This window comes from Thalassophryne amazonica, chromosome 9 (assembly GCF_902500255.1).
Source record: "Thalassophryne amazonica chromosome 9, fThaAma1.1, whole genome shotgun sequence".
Taxonomy (NCBI): Eukaryota; Metazoa; Chordata; class Actinopteri; order Batrachoidiformes; family Batrachoididae; genus Thalassophryne; species Thalassophryne amazonica.
The window spans coordinates 5,459,263-5,480,039 of record NC_047111.1 but is presented as its reverse complement, the minus strand read 5'-3'; the positions used below and the strand labels follow the sequence as shown (position 1 = coordinate 5,480,039).

The 20,777-nt window shown below is 41.6% G+C and overlaps 1 protein-coding gene across 1 annotated transcript in view; it reads left to right on the top strand.

Annotated features, from left to right (window-relative positions):
- Positions 1-1,286: 1,286 nt before the first annotated feature.
- dhrs11a (dehydrogenase/reductase (SDR family) member 11a) overlaps positions 1,287-20,777 on the top strand; it is a 122,135-nt gene continuing 102,644 nt past the window's right edge. The window contains exon 1 of the mRNA XM_034177522.1: positions 1,287-1,450. Coding sequence (XP_034033413.1) covers positions 1,319-1,450 — 132 coding nt within the window. The 5' untranslated portion in view covers positions 1,287-1,318. The remainder of the gene's footprint in view (positions 1,451-20,777) is intronic.

Below are 20,777 nucleotides of genomic sequence, written 5' to 3'. Positions count from 1 at the left end.
TAATAATAATAATAATAATTCTTGTAATAATACAATAAGATAAGAGAATGAGGTAGAAATAGAATATATATATATATATATATATATATATATATATATATATATATATATATATAGAATATATATATATACACACACATAAGGTGTGTATATATGCATAAGGCCACATAAATGTGGGAATTCATAGCACTGCCCATGGCATCTACATCTAAAACATTAAAATCTGACGATTATCTGAGGTGTTTACATCTAACATCTGTAGATAATCATGACAAAGAGTTTACAGATATTTAGAAACTTAAATCAGGTGCCTAACTTTTCCAGACACAACGATATATAGAACAATATGTAAAAACCTCAAACAGTTGCCGTCTTTGATTTCCAGAAAGATACACAAAGGGAGAATTTCTGCACATTTTTCTAGAAATATTCTAAAAATGTCACATTGTTCTGCTAAATTTTCATTGTTTGGCAATTTGGCAAAGACAGCCCAAAAGATCACTGGCTGCCCTCTCCCCTCCCTGATGGACATTTACAGCTCCTGCTGCCTTAGGTAAGTGCTACAGGTGTATTAAGACCAGAACAAACAGACTCAGAAACTGTTTCTTTCCCAAAGCGGTAACCATCCTGAATTCCCGCATACATCGATGATAATGTGCAACATTCCATCCCATAATGTGCAATATTTATAATTTTTAATAATGTATATAATAACATACTTATTCTGCAGTGTAAATACCATCCAGGACTGTGCACCTTACCTTCTAATGTTTACATCGTACATATATTTTTTGATACATATTATTTGATATCGCTGCTTTTCTTCTTACTTGCCTGCACTGATTTTGGAGTTGGCTTTTAATCTCGTTGTACATCATATAATGACAATAAAAGGAATTCTATTCTATTCTATTCTATTTTTGAGCAAATGAAGTGGACCACAGTGAAAAATACTGTTAACACTTTTGTGTGTTATCAATGATTAGAGATGGAAGATTTAGATTATTATATATGCTAATGTCTGTTGGTTTTGCAATGATTTGAATAATTCAGATAAAACATTGAAAAGCAGCTCTCGTCTTATTTTATTTTCACCAGTAGGTGGCGGTAGAGATTCGGAGCTTCTAAACTGTATTATTATTGTATTTTTTTTTTTTTTTTTTTTATTAAAGTGGGAGGCGGTGTGAAGGTAGTGCACGTTGGGGAGTGCATGGATGCTGCACATGCCGCAGAGAGCAGGCTGGAGCTGCTGCATCGGGACTCGGCGCACCGTTGATGCCGGTGAGCAGTGCAGTGGAGACGGACTGATCTGAGCCTGATGGAGCGGTGGAAGGGCAGAGTGGCCCTGGTGACCGGAGCCTCGGTGGGGATTGGAGCGGCCATAACCCGGGAGTTGGTCCAGCAGGGCATGAGGGTTGTCGGCTGTGCCAGGAATGTCGACAAAATAGAGGTGAGCGATTTAATTTTAATTTTGCGGCCGTAGTTGCGAAATAAATCGGTCCTGCGGAAAGCGGCCGAGCGGCTAACGAGCTAACGTTAGCGTCACACCTCCGGCAGACGGTGGGACTTTTGAACACCTCTGCTGTCTACAAACAGCAAAATATGTTCACCAGGTTAAAAGAAAACGAAGAAAACAGGCCAAAGGCCCAGCACTTTTAATTTATGACTCTTGAAGCGAACCTCCTCCGGTGGCAGCAGAGCACCTGGTACTTAAGTAGACCTGCATTGAAATAAATGTGGTCAGATTTCAGAAAGAAATAGCTGATATGTATTTATAAGACCCTTGTGAATGCAGTAAAGTAAATCTGTAAGCCTAAATTTGTAATTCAGCGGAGAAATCTTCGTTTAAAAATGACAAATTTGAAGCTAAAATTTAGCCCTCTGTGAAAACAGTTTGTACAGCCATATCATTTCCATGACGTCAGGGACAAGACGACGCGCTCCCGCCTTCAGTCCGATCCCGCATTGAAATTGATTTTATCTGTTAGTAATGTTACTTATACATGTCCTGGTTTCAACATCCAAAAGTAAGCTGCAATGAATGTGAGATACAGATCTGTGTGCTCAGATCAGAATCGACAGCGGGCGCCGTTCTTCCTCTCCCGCTCTCTGCCTCCGCTGCGCTTATTAAGTCTGCGGGCTCGTTAACGAGCTCGTTAACCACCGACGCGGGCCACTCACACCGCCCGTGTCTGCTTTGCAGCCGGTGTTGTGTTGTGCCGGATTCAGCGCACAACACCGGCATCACCTCTCTGTCTACTGAATGGAGCTGCAGACACTTGGCACAAGTCCTGAGATTATGCTCGCTGTTTTAATGCGAAGCAGCCGGTACACCTGTTGCTGCAAGGACAGACTTCTTGCGGCAAAATCCACAGCACCGCACGTCTCGGCAATCGGAGCCCCAGAGCTCCATGGACGCTGAGAGAGGTTTATATATTTTTAATGAATGGATTCTTTGCGGGTCTCGCCTCCATATCCCGCGATGGTACCGGAGGCGAAAGACAGTAGATTTTCATTGCGACACCACTCAATCAAACGGGTGTATGAAAAAGTCCCCCAAAATAATTTTCAAGCGCAAATAAAAGAAATGTGTACTCACCAAACGTGCCGCAAGACAATATGAAGTTTTAAAAAAAGTAGATCCTTCCTTCCGTATAAGACAAGAAAAAGGTGCAGATGCAAACTGACGTAAATCCACAAATTACAGTTGGCGCGCAATGCATGCTGGGAGAGAGGGTCTTCTCCGTGACGTCTCGGCAGCGTCCATGATGAGAGGGACAGTTTTGCAGAGGGCTAAATGTTAGCTGTAAATTTGTCATTTTTAAATGAAGATTTCTCCATTGAATGACAGATCTGGGCTTCCAGATTTACTTTACTACATTCAGAAGGATCTTATGTGTAAATGTAAGTCATTTTTTGGTCCAAAGATCTGACTGCATTTATTTCAATGCAGGTCTACTTTAAGTAAAGTTGGACAGATACTCAGAGATTCGACCTTCCGGAATCAAGAACTTCAAAGCAAATCACCGTTTTAAATCAAATGACACCTCTTTCTAAACGTTATAATACAGACGACAAACAGAAGAGACAAAAAGAGACATCCTCGGTTCTCTGAGATGGACTGAGATGTCAGCGATCCGGGTTCCCGATGACAGCCTAACTGGAAGAGTAGGGTGTGTGTTCGGAGCCACAGGCTGTTTGTTCCAGGCCGCAGGCTGCTGCTTCCGCTGACATCGATTCAGAACATTGTTTATAGACACGCTGCTAAAGTCTGTCTCTCAGGAGGCTCTGAGATGAGTCTGAGGAGCTGCTTCAGTGATGTCCACTCTGTGTTTTAAGCTTTTATTTTGGTTTAATATTGTAAAAATCAATCTAAATATCTGCCTCCAGCGTTGTCTTTGTTCATCACCTTGTTCAAAACTTTCAGACTGTCCTGTTGTAGATCGAGAGAACACAGTGACCACACCATTAGGGTTGGGTTTTATCCGATACCGGTGCCTGCTCGGTATTTTTTAAACGATACCGGTGCTTAAACGGTTCTCGAACCGGTACTTTAAAAAAAATGAACTGCACACACTTTGTCAAAAAAACAATACCCTTTTATTCCTAAATAAAATTGAAACATAATATTAAGTTGCTGTAAATAAAACATATGATAATAAATAAATATAAAATAAAATGTCCATAATATCAAATAGAACAATAACCCGAACAATCACTTTAATATAAATATAACACAAACATGGAACAAAATATTATCGGTGATGTGCAACGCCACACTAGCAGGGCTGGGAGTGGGACTTTCTTCAGTTTGCCCTGCAGCTCCTGCTGCCAAAGTGCTGGGACGTGAAACGTTGCGCAGTTTATCAAACACCGTGCATTGTTCAGCTTTCAAATAAACTCCGTGACTGGCCAGATGCTTCATCAAATTTGATGTGTTACCTCCCTTGCATGCAATTGTTTTATGACATCTGTGGCACGTCGCAGAGTCGTTGCCCTTGGGTGTGAAATGAAGCCAAACTTTGGAGCGTTTCGTCTTCGGCATTTTTATTGATCCTCTCGCTATCAGTTCTCCTCAACTAATGCGGCGCTGACGTCACGCAGGTTGACGCCGGAACACCGTGATCGGTCGCCCCCTTTAGCTCATGGAGAAAAAAAAAGTCAGGCACCGAAATTTTCATTCTTATTTGGTCTTGTTACTACCATTTACGTTGGAACCGGTGCTCTATTGGCACCGTGGTACCCAACCCTACATACCATATGATGACATTATTCATTTACCTGATGATAACATTATATTGCTAAACATTTTGTTCCAATGCATGAAACAAAGCTTTATTATTATTATTATTATTATTATTATTATTATTAATAATAAGTAATATTTAAAAGCTTAACTTTTTCATTTTTGGGGGGTACATTTAACCTTTACAATTATAGGTAGGACCTGAAGTACTACTGTTTGTGCAGTATTATGTGCTTCTGAAAGTGAAGCCTTATACGAGGTCTGTTAGAAAAGTAATGGACCTTTTTATTTTTTGCAAAACTATATGGATTTGAATCATGTGCGCTTGCATCAGCCAAGCTTGAACCTTCGTGCGCACGCGTGAGTTTTTTCACGCTTTGAGTGAGCACTGGTCCTCCCCCTTGTCGGATTTTCATTGTCAGGAAAATGTCTGCGCAGCGCTGCATCAAATTTTTTCAGAAAGTGTGAGAGACAGCCAGGTGGAAACCATTTGGAAAATTCAGATGGCTTTCGGTGAAGATTCTAGGGGGGCCGCAAGGATTAAGGAGCGTTACAACCAGATTAAAGACGGCCCACAGCAGCTGAGGGCACGCCGCGCTCCGAGTGGCCATCGACAGGCTGAAATGACCAGATCATTTCCAAAGTGAAGGCTGTGTTGATCCGGGACGTCGTGTGACCCAGAGAAATTGCGGAAGAGGTGGGCATAACCATTTTTAGGCACATTCCACTGTTAAATGAGATTTTGTAATGAAAGACGTGGCGGAATTCGCGCGTCGGGACGAAGCCGCAATGGCGGAGAACAAAAGCAAGTCCGTGTTGGAAGTCTCACGGGACATGTCTTCCACCATTCAGAAGATTCAGACGGCTTTCATTGGCTTTTTAGTCGAGTGAGTATCTGAGAAATTGTGGAGAGCTGGGCATGTCAACATGTCCCGTGAGACTTCCAACACGGACTTGCTTTTGTTCTCTGTTGTCCCGACGCGCGAATTCCGCCGCACGTCTTTCATTACAAAATCTCCTTTAACAGTGGAATGTGCCGTAAAATGGCTATGCCCACCTCTTCCGCAATTTCTCTGGGTCACACGATGTCCCGGATCAAACCCATATAGTTTTTGCAAAAAATAAAAAGGTCCATTACTTTTCTAACAGACCTCGTAGACCCAGCTGCACATCCAGATAAATGCAATTCACAAAGAACAGAGGATGTGTCATTTTGGGGGATAAACAGTTTTTGGTTGGTTGTAGTTTGGTGTCTGTATTATGTTTGGAAAGAGGTGTCAATTGACTTAAAACGGTGATTCACTTTGAAGTTATTGATTCCAGAAGGTTGAATCTTTGAATATCTTTCCAACTTTACTTCAGTCTTGTCTGGGCCCTTACGGTTTACATACTGTACCAAACATAATGTTCAAGGACTGAGCAATATGCACGCATGTGTTTAGGTTCTTTTTCCTCCTGTCATTATCACCATCTTGCCTCACCTGCTGGATGAAGTGCTCTCTGCATTAAAATGACATCCAGATACAGTGTTTTTTGCCCATTGTGTACAACTGGGTCACAGCCGCACTGTATTTGAAGTACTGTGTAATTCAGAAAGTTCATTGCAAAAGTAGTATTTCAGGATGGTGGTTTTTACCATGGTGAAAAATGAACATCTATCTATCTATCTATCTATCTATCTATCTATCTATCTATCTATCTATCTATCTATCTATCTATCTATCTATCTATCTATCTGTCTGTCTGTCTGTCTGTCTGTCTGTCTGTCTGTCTGTCTGTCTGTCTGTCTGTCTGTCTGTCTGTCTGTCTGTCTGTCTGTCTGTCTGTCGGAGTTGTGTCCTTGAGTACTCAAAGGCACTTAGCCATGCACGCACATGTAGTAAGTGTGAATTGTGCAGTAGATTTCTTCATGTCATTCATGCTCTGGTCACATGTCTCTTTCCTGTCAATAGTTAACTGCACCAGCTTGTTTCAGTTCTTGCGTCTGACTTTTCTAAGACTAAAAGGTCATAGCTCTACAAATTTTTTTACAGTATTTGTGCTTGATGTACAATTTATAACTTTCATTGTGAAAAACAAACAAAAAAGCTGGCTTCATTAGATTTGTATAACCATAAATCAGAAATCGGTAGGACAATATGGCAAATGCAAATTAAAAACAAAAACACAAGTGATCCTTATATTTACATTGACTTTTGTTTCATTTCAGACAGTATAGACCAAAGATATTCATGTTTTGTGTAGTAAATTTAATTTAATTGGTTAATATAATCCATTCTTTCACTTAAGCTCCTTTCACACCCGGCCTGCATAGAGTTGCATTGTGCCACGTATCTAGTACACAGGAGCGGCTGCATAAGTTGCGTACAGGGGGGAAGCTTGGCCCGCCTCTTTTTCTTCTGTGGTTTTGAAGCTTCACTGCCAGCAAAGTTCAGCAGAGTCCAGCGGGATGAATAAAATCTAGCAATGCAGGTATGTATACTTATAAAAAACCTAAAAGGATTTTTCAACAGACTGGCATAGGGTTGCGTACAATTGCAGAGGCATTGTGTAAAGTAGTGCAGTGTTGTGTAGACTTACATACAATAGCGGAGTGTTATGTAGAGTTGCGTAGAGCACGATGTCCAGTACTCTGCGCCAAAAGTCTGTGAAAAAATTATACGTTTTTTTCCATCCATTTCGTAGACCCTTTTGCGTCTGTCAGCATATTGCTATGTACAAGGTCTGTTAGAAAAGTATCGGACCTTTTTTATTTTTTGCAAAAACCTGATGGATTTGAATCGTGTGCTTGCATGAGCCAACCTTGAACCTTCGTGCGCATGCGTAAATTTTTTCACGCCTGTCGATTGCGTCATTTGCCAGTAAGCAGCCTTTGAGTGAAGACGTGTGTAGTGCGCTCGGCGGATTTTCATTGCAAGGAAAAAGACGGAATGACTGGAGCAGCACTACTGCATCAAATTTTGCCAGAAACTGGGCGACAGCCAGGTGGAAACCATTCTGAAGATTCAGATGGCTTTCGGTGATGATCCTATGGGCATCACACAGATTAAGGAGCGGTACAACCGGTTTAAAGACGGCCGCACAACGGTGGAGAGCGAGCCACGCTCCGTTCGGCCATCAACATGCTGAAATGACCAGATCGTTTCCAAAGTGAATGCTGTGGTGATGCAGGACCGTCATGTGACTGTCTGAAAATTGCGGAAGAGGTGGACATCGGAACTTTTTCGGCACATTCCACTGTGACAGAAGATTTGGCCATGAAAAGAGTGGCTGTGAAATTCGTGCCGAATCTGCTGACGGCGGAGCAAAAGCACCTTCGTGTTGAAGTCTCACAGGACATGCTGTGACATGCCCACCTCTTCTACAATTTCTCAGATAGTCACACGACTGAAAGTCACCGAAAGTCATCTGAATAATCCAAATGGTTTCCACCTGGCTGTCGCCCAGTTTCTGGCAAAATTTGATGTGGCGCTGCTCCAGTCGTTCTGTCTTTTTCCTTGCAATAAAAATCCGCCGAGCGCACGACACACATCCTCACACAAAGGCTGCTTACCAGCAAATGACGCAATCGACAGGCGTGAAAAAATTCATGCATGCGCACAAAGGTTCAAGGTTGGCTCATGCAAGCACACGTGACTCAAATCCATCAGGTTTTTGAAAACAATAAAAAGGTCCGATACTTTTCTAACAGACCTTGTAGCGTTGCATAAAGTTGCTGTAGGGCTGCATAAGCTTGGTGTAGTCGGTACAGCACATTACACAACTCTGCGTTGGCCTGGTGTGAAAGGGGCTTTAGGGCTTACAACACATTCCAAAAAAAAAAAAAAAGCTTTAGACAAAGCGCCCATCACACATAGCAAGAATGTGGAGGAACCGTTCCACCACGGCAAATATTTTCATAATCCGACGCAGTCGGGAGGAAACGAGGCGTGGCCAGCCATGGTTCGAACGCATCCGGACAGCCTTGAGCACACCTGCAGGATGCAGCCAAAACATATTTCAGACTGCAGTCAGACGGCACCAACACTGGAGCTGTCACTCACTCACGCAATCTCCGCTCGTCCTCACATTTCCAGTGCTAAACTGACCTCATCAGTGTGTGTCTCACATGACGGAGTGCGCGCGTGTACGTGTGTACAACCCCTGGCAAAAATTATGGAATCACCAGCCTCGGAGGATGTTCATTCGGTTGTTTAATTTTGTAGAAAAAAAGCAGATCACAGACATGACACAAAACTAAAGTCATTTCAAATGGCAACTTTCTGGCTTTAAGAAACACTATAAGAAATCAAGAAAAAAAAATTGTGGCAGTCAGTAACGGTTACTTTTTAGACCAAGCAGAGGGAAAAAAATATGGACTCACTCAGTTCTGAGGAAAAAATTATGGAATCACCCTGTAAATTTTCATCCCCAAAACTAACACCTGCATTAAATCAGATCTGCTCGTTAGTCTGCATCTAAAAAGGAGTGATCACACCTTGGAGAGCTGTTGCACCAAGTGGACTGACATGAATCATGGCTCCAACATGAGAGATGTCAATTGAAACAAAGGAGAGGATTATCAAACTCTTAAAAGAGGGTAAATCATCACGCAATGTTGCAAAAGATGTTGGTTGTTCACAGTCAGCTGTGTCTAAACTCTGGACCAAATACAAACAAGACACTTTTCTTATCCCATCAATTGAAAGGATGTTTGGGGATGATGAAATCATTTTTCAAGATGATAATGCATCTTGCCATAGAGCAAAAACTGTGAAAACATTCCTTGCAAAAAGACACATAGGGTCAATGTCATGGCCTGCAAATAGTCCGGATCTTAATCCAATTGAAAATCTTTGGTGGAAGTTGAAGAAAATGGTCCATGACAAGGCTCCAACCTGCAAAGCTGATCTGGCAACAGCAATCAGAGAAAGTTGGAGCCAGATTGATGAAGAGTACTGTTTGTCACTCATTAAGTCCATGCCTCAGAGACTGCAAGCTGTTATAAAAGCCAGAGGTGGTGCAGCAAAATACTAGTGATGTGTTGGAGCGTTCTTTTGTTTTTCATGATTCCATAATTTTTTCCTCTGCTTGGTCTAAAAAAGTAACTGTTACTGACTGCCACAATTTTTTTTTCCTGATTTCTTATAGTGTTTCTTAAAGCCAGAAAGTTGCCATTTGAAATGACTTTAGTTTTGTGTCATGTCTGTGATCTGCTTTTTTTTTTCTACAAAATTAAACAACTGAATGAACATCCTCCGAGGCCGGTGATTCCATAATTTTTGCCAGGGGTTGTAGAACAGGCAATCCGAGTGATATGTGTGTGTGTCCACTCAGCTGTGCACGTGTGTTCACAATGGCTGAACAAGCCGCTACTTGTTCTACACACGTGTGTAGAACAAGTTATCAAAGCAGGGTGCGAGTGTGTGGCCGAAATGTTCGCTCAGCTGCGTGTATATGTGTCCTTAAATGCTGTACCAGCCACTCCATGTACCCAATGTGCACAAGCGAGCACTGGAGCTGTCCATCCAGAGAGCTCACAAAAAAGGCTGACACCTGTCAGTGATCACCTGCTGTTAGTCTGGTGAAAAATGCCTTTAGGTGTTTGATCAGTATATACTTGCATTGCTAGATGTTATTCGTCCGGCTGGACTCCATAACTGCTGTTGAATTGTGCTGGCAGTGCGCCAACTTCCCACATGTGCACAACATTCAGGCTGCAGCCAGTGGACTTTCTTTTTTCTTTCTTTTTTAACTCTTTTTTTGTTGTTGTCATTTTACTTGATACGCATCATAACACAACTGTAGTTGGATTATTGTTGTGGGACGGCACTTCACATGGGATTTAATTATAAAAGAGGTGGATGATGTATTTGTCATCTGATCGACGTTGCCAGCACACAGAGTAGCGGGTGAAAGGGACTTGACCAGCTGTCTGCACTGTAGTGTGGAATGTCAGTTGTGGTCAGATGATCATCAAATTACAGATGGATTGCTGTCGGACAGGTGTCCCGTCTCGATGGCGCCCAGAGAATTATGAACGTGTGCTTCACACTCGGGGCCACCGGCTGATTTTGATCCACTGTGTGGACTTCCACAGATGGCTGTCAGAACATTTTGGAACTTAAATCTGACACCTTTCGGATGTGCGTTGATTCATAACTCCGAAGGCACTCTGCGTGATTCCGGCTATGTGTGACGGGGGTGTAAGATGTTCACCACTTTGTAATGTTGCTGTTCTTTTTGCAACACTTAAGATGTCTTGGCATTGAAGGCCCAAGCATTGACGCCATTTCAGGTGTTGTTTTGTCACATTCTTCCTTCAAACACATCTTAAGGCCCCTTCACACACAGTGCGAAGTTTGGATGGCGTTTGGACGAAAACGGCGAAACAGCGTGGAAAAAGTTTGAAATTGGCACACAAAACATCACGCACAAAACATCGCGCAAACGGGCAGGCGTGCATGAACCCCGTGCGAGCGTTCGTGCACTCGCCGGCAGGAACAGTGCCAGGTGCAGCACATGGCGCCGCTTATGTGGAAGAAATAAAAACCAGCCAGTATGTGTGGAACTTCATCGCGCTGCTTATGTGTAATAATTAAAAAAAGAAAACATCAGTATCACATGACTTCCTGTAGCAGCCATCACTTTTGTTTATTAAAAAAAAAACAATAATTACATGCAGGTGTCAAATGTAGCATCTATGGTTAAGCACGTTTCAGAAGAAGAAAAACTCAAATTTGCATTGAGATGGCATTGATTAGTTCAGTTTTTATACCCTGCCAAAAACAGACCTATTAATCTAAATTCAAAGTCTACAATGTTCAGCTACTAGTGTTGTGTAGGCCTCTGTTGTGTCAGAGCACTGTGTAAAAATAGACTTAGTTGATCCCTTTATGAACAGGTTACACTCCTATTCCACAAGGATTTCAGATGTGCAAAGATTCTGCTACGTTTTATGGGATGATGCAGTCCTTTGACATTCAAATTTCAAAAATTCAAATGTATTAATTTATATAGCGCCAATTCACGACAAAATCGTCTCAAGGTGCTTCACAACATAAAAACAATTAAAAATTTAAAACACAATAAAAACAACCATAAACGAAAGACAGCAGTAAAAGAATAGAAGATTAAAAACACATCATAACACTAATGATAAAACAGGGAAAATAAATGAGTCTCTAAACGTGATTTAAAGGTCTCCACAGTGTCCGACTGCCAAATGTGTGCCGGCAGATCGTTCCACAGAGCTGGGGCACGATAGGAAAAAGCTCTGTGACCGGCAGACTTTTATTCACCCTGGGAACACACAGAAGTCCTGCACTCTGAGAACGCAGGGCCCGAGCTGGTACATAGGGGCTTATCAAGTCAGCCAGATAGGGAGGTGCAAGTCCATGAACAATTTTATAAACTAAAATCAGTACTTTAAAATCCGATCTTGCAGAAACAGGAAGCCAGTGCAGGGACGCCAAGATTGGCGTAATGTGGTCAAACTTTCTGCTCCGTGTCAAAAGTCTGGCAGCATTCTGAACCAATTGAAGACCCCTGATCCTGGACTGCGGTAAGCCAGAGAATAGAGCATTACAATAGTCCAATCTAGAAGAGACAAATGCATGAATCAAAGTCTCAGCATCAGCCATAGACAGAATAGGACGAATCCTCGCTATATTTCGCAAATGGAAGAAGGCAGTCCTTGTAATGTCTCTAATGTGGAGATCAAAGGACAATGCAGGATCAAAAATTACTCCAAGGTTCCTCACTTTATCCGTATGATGTATAACACACGGACCTAAGCTAAATGCTAGCTGATCAAATTGATGCCGATATCTCGCTGGACCAAAAACCATAACTTCAGTCTTATCAGAATTTAAAAGTAGGAAGTTACTAGACATCCAACTTTTTACTGATGCAAGACAATCTTCCAAGGATTTTATGTGAGTAATATTACCAGCAGTTATTGGCATATACAATTGAGTGTCATCAGCATAGCAATGAAAGGGAATCCCAAAACGCCGCAATATATTCCCGAGGGGTGCTACATAACGAGAAAAAAGCAAGGGGCCCAAAACGGATCCCTGAGGAACCCCAAACTTCATGTCTCTACGATCGGAGGAGGTTCCATTACACAATACACAGTAGGAACGACTGGACAGGTACGACGTCAACCATGCAAGAGCAGTTCCAGTAATCCCAAAGTGGTTCTCCAGCCTATTGAGTAGAATATGGTAATCCACAGTGTCAAATGCAGCACTAAGATCCAGCAGCGCCAGGACCGTAGTGATATCCGAGTCCATTGCTCGCAAAAGGTCATTCACTACTTTAGTAAGTGCTGTCTCTGTGGAGTGAAATTTTCTAAAAGCAGACTGCAGTGGCTCAAAAAGATTATTCTCAGTGAGGTAGTCCACGAGCTGTCGCGAGACCACTTTTTCCAGGATTTTAGAACAAAATGACAGATTTGATATCGGTCTATAATTCTTCAATACACTAGGGTCGAGATTAGATTTTTTTAAGTAATGGTTTGATCACTGCAGACTTAAAACACTTAGGAACAGATCCAGAAGTTAATGAGAGATTTATAATTTCCAGCACAGTTGGTCCAAGAATGGGCCACAGGTCCTTAAACAGTGTTGTTGGTATAGGATCAATTAAACAGGTTGTGCTTTTAGTAGACGTCACGAGCTTCGTCAGTGCGCCTAGCGAGATACCATCAAAATCTGTAAATCTGGATACCACCTCAGTGGGCGCATCCACCTCCACAGCAGTATGCAGTGGTTGGGCCAAAGCCTGCTGAGATATACTCAACCTAATATCCTCAATTTTCTTCTCGAAGTAATCCAAGAAGTCCTGTGCTGAGAAAGGAGAGTGAATAACAGGTGGCTGTCCATGAATAAGAAGTGCTGACCCCACTAAAACAACAGAAGGTCGCACCTATACTCCTACCTCCAACGGTGAAAAAAAAAAAAAGCACAAAAAGTGCTCGGGTTTATCTCTGTCACACTCACGCTATACGCTGAACACTGCAGAACAACAAATGTAAAAGAAATATAAGGGCACCTGGCTATATATTGCTGGAAGAGAGAGAGAAAAAAATAAAATAAAACTGCCCAGGTATTCAAAGTAGTACATGTGAAAGTTATCTAAACGGCCTGTGCATATTTATGACAAAAAAAAAAAAACACCAGGGGGTTACAAAATACTACTTGTGAAAAATATCCGAGTTCACTATGTACATATTTGGTTATATAAAAAACTACCTGGGTATTCCTAAATAATATTTATGAAAAATATCTGAATACGGCATGTGCACACTTGTTTAAAAAAATTAAAATAAAATAAAAAAAATAAAATAAATAAACATATGGCTGGGTGAAACATTTTTAGCTTAATTGAATTGAAGCTTAAGGCCTGAGATTGTCTTTTAACCATCTGTAGTGTCATTAATCACCTGCTCAGTTCCCCTTAATATTCTGGTTGATGTAGATCTGGGCCTCCTCTGGACTAGAGAAGGTTTTCTCAATGTTCTGATAGGTGATTTTGAGTCAGGCTGGGTGGAGGATGCCAAACCGCACCCCCTCAATCCCTCGGAGTTGTCGTCTGACGTCATTGAACGCAGCACGGGCTTTGGCTGTTTTAGTAGTATAGTCCGGAAAAACTGAAATGGTCATGCCATCCATCTTGATCCGCTGTTTCTCACGTGCAAGGCGAAGAATATTTGCACAATCCTGGAAGTAGTGAAGGCGGGCCACGATGACGCAGGGTGGATTCCCCTGCCGCGGCGCTGAGTGGAGTGCGTGGTGCGCCGTGTCCAGCAGCGGCGCCTTTTCCAAATCAAACGCTTGTTTAAGCAGCGCCGAAACAGAGGATGTAGAACAGCTTTGGGACTCAGGTACCCCCACTATCCTGACGTTATTTCTTCGCGATCTGGCCTCTAAATCATCACATTTGGTTTGCAAAGCATGCGTCACTGCAGCGAGGCGATGAATTTCTTTCTGTAGCTGCGAGACGTCGTCCGTGCATGTCGACAGGCTCTGCTCCATTTCCTTCACCGTAACTCCCAGTGCGGACAGCTCCGATGTTACTGACTGTCTATATTCCTTTAGCTCAGACCTAGCTGTGCTAATGTCGGCTCTAATGGCTGCCATTTCAGTTTCTAACACAGCCCGGACCTCGGTTTTTAGAATATCTTTTAAATCCTGGCGTAAGGAATTTAAAAGCTCACGTTTGAACGTCTCGGTGTTCATCGCTGATGTGGCCGGGACTGACTGTTCCTTCACTGGAGAAACTTTTTCAATGGCGGCCGCGGCTGCAGTAGGAGATGTAGGCCTCGTTGGTAAAAGAGTAGTTTATCACGTTCTGGATTGTTTTCCGGATTTGTCCCCTGACAGTTACAGTTCGGATTAATTCTTGATAACTTTTCTCTGACGCTTGTGCCCCAAAAATATAATTATTAAAAAAGTTGCTCCGCAGTGCTCAACAGACACGTCTTATTCCATTGCGTGCTCCACAGCGCCCCGGAATATCCTGTTTTAAAGACGTTCAAACATGATTGAAGCTGTTAAGAATGCCCATATCATGATGCTTGCACCACCATGCTTCACTGTCTTCACTGTGAACTGTGGCTTGAATTCAGAGTTTGGGGGTCCTCTCACAAACTGTCTGCGACCCTTGGACCCAAAAAGAACAATTTTACTCTCATCAATCCACAAAATATTCCTCCATTTCTCTTTAGGCCAGTTGATGTGTTCTTTGTCAAATTGTAACCTCTTCTGCACATGTCTTTTATTTAACAGAGGGACTTTGCGGGGGATTCTTGCAAATAAATTAGCTTCACACAGGCGTCTTCTAACTGTCACAGCACTTACAGGTAACTCCAGACTGTCTTTGATCATCCTGGAGCTGATCAATGGGTGAGCCTTTGCCATTCTGTTATTCTTCTATCCATTTTGATGGTTGTTTTCCATTTTCTTCCATGTGTCTCTGTTTTTTTTTTTTCCATTTTAAAGCATTGGAGATCATTGTAGATGAACAGCCTATAATTTTTTGCACCTGTGTATAAGTTTTCCCCTCTCCAATCAACTTTTTAATCAAACTACGCTGTTCTTCTGAACAATGTCTTGAACGTCCCATTTTCCTCAGGCTTTAAAAGAGAGAAGCATGTTCAACAGGTGTTAGCTTCATCCTTAAATAGAGGACACCTGATTCACACCTGTTTGTTCCACAAAGTTAATGAAAGCTACTATTATTGTGAACACCCCCTTTTCTACTTTTTTTTTTATTTTTTATTAATAACCCAGTTTCATAGCCTTAAGAGTGTGCATATCATGAATGCTTGGTCTTGTTGGATTTGTGAGAATCTACTGGTACCTTGTTTCCCATGTAACAATAAGAAATATACTCAAAACCTGGATTAATCTTTTTAGTCACATAGCACTACTATTATTCTGAACACTACTGTATATTTTTCTGTCATGTATTTTTCAAGTTTCTTGTTAATTCAGATTTTTAACATTTTTATCTATTTATTTATTTATTTATTTTAAGTGGTTGTATGTGCTCTGCACACTGGCGTGGTTCTTCTGCCAAAGCAGAGCAGGTGGTCTGACCACCTCTCATCCAGGCACAAAACAGATGTTTCACATTGACTGACTTGGAATTTTATCTTTTATCTGCATGCAGAGTTGTGGACTTTGCAAGTGTTATGTGCCTGACAAAGAAAGCACATAACACTTGAAACACAGTGTGCAAAGATGCACATTGCTTGGTTTGTGCTCTGTCAACTGTGGGACCTTATATGTAGACAGGTGTGTGTCTTTCCAAATCATGTCCAATCAACTGAATTTACCCCAGGTGGACTCCAAATAAACTGTAGAAACATCTCAAGGATGATCAGTGGAAACAGGAGGCACCTGAGCTCAATTTTGAGCTTCATGGCAAAGGCTGTGAATACTTATGTACATGTGATTTTAGGTTTTCTTTTTTGTTTTTAGTAAATTTGCAAAAAATTTCTTTTTTTTCTTTTTTTTTTTTTTTGAAGTACTGTGAATACTTTTCAGATGCACTGTAAAATCAGTATTATCTGAATAAATTATGCAATAAAAGATTCATGCTGCATGTTTTATAAGATTTTTTTACAGAGGGAACAGATAATGAAATATTTTGCAGCTTTGCTCACTGACCGCATGTAGTTCTTGCTAGCATTCTAACTAGAGATGTGAATCTTACAACAACTCATGATTCAATTCGATTCTGATTCTTGGGATGACGATTCGAGCTCTGAGAAATAGTTATTACTTAAAAAATGTTTATGTTTAAGAAAATGCAGCTTTACAAGGTTAATCAAGTGATTCTAAAGATGTAAATTTACTTAATCTGCTTTGCTTGTTCAGAGTTGGCTGGTAGCTTAGCAAAGTGATGGAGTGTGCGCTGGTCAGTAGTCGGCAGAGACTGCTGCTCCGGGTGATGGCGTAGCATGTGGGCTTGCGGATTTGAAGTGTTTCCGAAGTACTTGACTTTCATTTTGCAGATTTTGCACACTGCATAAGTCATGTCAAGCTCCTTCTTACGCAGCAAATAATAAAATCCAAAATGCGCCCAAACATTTGCCTTCAGCAAAGACGGTGCTGGCTGAATTAGCTTTTCGTCTGCCATGCTAAGCTACACCTCACGAATGTTTGAAGCACGCCAGACCCTCCCCTCACGGGGATGCTGTAGTACGGAGGCTGTTGCCTGACAAACAGTACACGCAGCGAGTAAGCAAGAAAATGTTTAAACAAATGCTTTTTAAAAATTGATTCTTGAACATTTTGCATCTATTCAGAATCATAATAAATAAGAATCGTGATGCAGACGTGAATCGATTTATTTTATTTTTTTCCCCTCTTTCCCCGGCACCCCCAATTACAACAGAGTAACAGTCTGGTACACTGCTGCCTGAAAAAAATGACGGTGCAGTTGTGTCATTACGTTATTTTTGAGGGCATGTAGCGAGAAAATGATAATTTCTCTACATAAATTATTTTATTTAACTTCTATTTAATCGGGTTAATCCCATGGAGATTGAGATCTGTTTTATAAGGGAGACCTGGATAATTATAAAGTTTCTAGTCCAACTAACCTGCATGTCTTTAGATGTGGGAGGAAGGCGGAGCACACGGAGGGAACCCGCGCAAACGTGAGGAGAACATGCAAAGTCCACACAGAAAGGCCACAGGTGGGAATCAATGTCAATCGTGACTCGCCTTTCTGCTGATTAAAGTCCCTAACTGGGACTCTTGTCTATTGTTGCAGACAAGAAACAAGAATCATCCACCATTTCACACAGCTGAAGTTGTGGTCCCTCATGTAAAAGGAAAAATAAATAAAATCCTCCATGTGTTGTTGTGGGAATTAACTGATTAAATATTGTTCCTCTTAATACTGCCATTTTAAGTCAAATGACACCTCTTTTCCAAACATTGTAATACAGAGAACAAACTACAACCGACAAAACCTGTTTTTTCCCCAACATGAGATGTGAATGACATTGATCTTGACGTGCAGCTGGCTGTGAGACTGCAACTTAGGGGCCGTCAACAAATTACCATAGTGAAAAGTGGTGTGTACTAGTATAGAATTTCAGTGATTTTTTTTTTTCTTTTATTCCAATAAATTTTAATAAAATCTCACTTTTTTTTTATTTTTTATTTCTATCTTGGAAAAAGATACCAGTTTTTTTTTTTTTTTAATCTGGTTTAAAAAAAAGTTTATAGTTTAGAGTGCAACCAAACTCCCTTCACACATCAATGAACTCCCTCTGGTTCAAAAGGTAAAAATGTCATGGTCTAATTAAGTTACTTCCAGAACTATTTGGTATATTTAGACTGACAAAGAAGGCTCTTTATAAGCCCTTAATGCAAAGTTTCAGAATCATAATTGAATTGATTGCCAAGTAAGTTTGCACATACAAGAAATTTGATCAGGTGTTATTGGTGCATAAACAGTAAGAAAAGAAAAACACTTCTGTAAGAAGTGAAAGAGTCAGATAGGCAAAACTATATTCACTGTTAAATAAATATAATGAAATGAAATTGGACTGTGCAAAAACAGGTGATTGGAGTACAGATGTATAGTACCTTTCAGTGCAGGGAGGAACAACTGTACTTTATGGTAGTAGGGGGCAGGGTATATGGGGTCTGTAGCATTATTTGTTAGTCTAGCTGTGGATGGAACAAAGCTGGTTTTGGTCCTGATGTATCTCAGCCTCTTGCCAGAGGAGAGGGTGACAAAAAGTTTTTGACCAGTGAGAGGGATCAGCCACAATCTTCCTTGTTCGCCTCAGGGCCCTGGAGGTGTACAGGTCCCGTAGGGATGGCAGACTGCAGTTAGTCACCTTCTCTGCTGCGTGGATGATGCGCTGCAGCAGCGTACCAGGCGGTGATGGAAGAGGACATGATGGACTGAATGATGGCAGTGTAGAAGTTCACCATCATTGTTTTTGGCAAGTTGAGCTTCCTCAGCTGTTGCAGAACGTGAACTCTGTTGTGCTCTCCTGATGAGAGAGCTGATGTTCAGCTCCCACTTGATGTCCTGAGTGATGGTGATCCCCAGATAGCAGAAGGACTCCACAGTGGTGACTGGGGAGTCACACAAGGTGATGGGGACGGCCAGGACTGGGTTCTTCCTGAAGTCAACAACTCCCCTGGGCCCCCCCAGTGGGGCAACACCTCAGCGGCCCCAGAACCCCCAGCTTTTTAAAGTGATTTCCATCCCATTACTCTGCTAAAAATTCCTTGTGAGAATGCTCATCAATAAGGTAAAAAATAACGCAGCGCTAAAATACCCTCGGCCGTATGAGCATTATGTTTTGTATAATTTGCAGTTGTTTAAGTAATTATTAGGTTCCAACTGAGTTTGCAGCCAGCAGTCAGACTGTGACATCACAATGCAGCTCTACTCTGATTGGCTGTCACCCCCGCCACTCAAAAACTAAACAATGCTAACGTCAATATTTTTTTAAGTTCAGGCAGGTTTACATGAGGGTGTGACATTTTACCATCTTAAAATAGGTCAAGGTTATCCATCTTCGAACTTGTCCAAGGTCTGTGTCTCAAAAATGTTCCCTGTGAATTTGAAGACTGTGGCAGTAATAGAACTGGACTTATGCTGTACACAGACAGACGGACTCCAGGTCTTCGCAATACCCGATGGCCATATGTTGGTCTCGGGTAAAAACAAGACCTGTGTCTTTTTTTTTCCCCCTGCAAAATATTGTTTGAATGAATTAAAGGCTGTATTATCTCAGCAGTAATAAAGCACACTTCAAGCAAACTGGTGGTGGTGTAACATGCTTTGGTGCAGTCCCAAGTGCCTCATGTGAGTGCACTCTATGACACCACTGTACTGCCCACCCTAAGTATAGAACAAGGCAAACATGCAAAGACTCCTTTAAGTAGTCTTCACCTTTTGTATATTGTGAGATTGCAGTGCAGACAAACCAGAGGTTTACCCACTAATGCAAACTATACAAGATTCTAACAACTTTATTGATCCCTAAAAGGGCAATTCATCTTCACACCTAATGACCTCAAACAAAAATACAGCAGTTAATCCACAGTTATTACTAGTTGAATGTAATAATGGCACACATCAGAATTAAAACAACCGCACATGTACATTTGATTTGTTTATGTATGCTAACAGTCTGTCATCCGAATTGAGGCAATGGGTGTGTTGGGGCTGCGGCAGCATTTTCACCATGCAGCTGAGCTCGGGAGGATCATGTGTGCAGATTAGGGATGATCCGATCATATGATCGGAAATCGGGCCCGATCACCTGGTTTCAGACTTGATCGAAATCGGACATTGCATCCCGATCAGGAATCCGATATAGATTTTATCCTCATTTTGATCAGTGCTATTTCAAGCTCATTATTGCAGATTAATGGGCCTTTCACGCGTCTGAAGCGTCAGAGGCGTCAAGAATCGGTCTAAAAAGCATTATTTTCAATGAGACACGTTGCTTTTTAGAGGCGTCAGAAGCATTGCGTCAAAAGCTGAGCTGAAGCGATGCTTCTGACGGGAGCGCGCATTGCCGCTTGTCGGCAGGCTGATGCGGTCAAAGTTCAACCCAATCTTTTTTTTTTATTGAATTAAAGAAAAAACATAAGTTCCACCCAGTCCAACTTTCGACGCAGCTGTGATGTAGCTTTGCGCTGTCTAATAGGAACGACGCGTCGGGCCAAAACACGGAAGACTAGTGGCAGAAACCACTGATCTGTACAAAACAGAAATGTGTCACAGGACTGCTCATTTATAGAGCAGTTTTCTGAAGAAAAATCCTTGGAAATGTTTTTTGTTGTTGTTACCTCAAAAGTTCTCATTACTGTTTAAAAAAAGTTTAGAACTTGTAATTAAAATAGCTAAATCAATAAATGGTTCTTTAGAAACCTTTCATCTGTAAATTAAAACCACCTGTTATTTCAGATTAGATAATTTCTTGTTTAACATAAGGAACCTAGGCTCCGAGATGATTTCCAATTTGCGTTCAAGTTCAAGAGTTATTGCAGTCTCA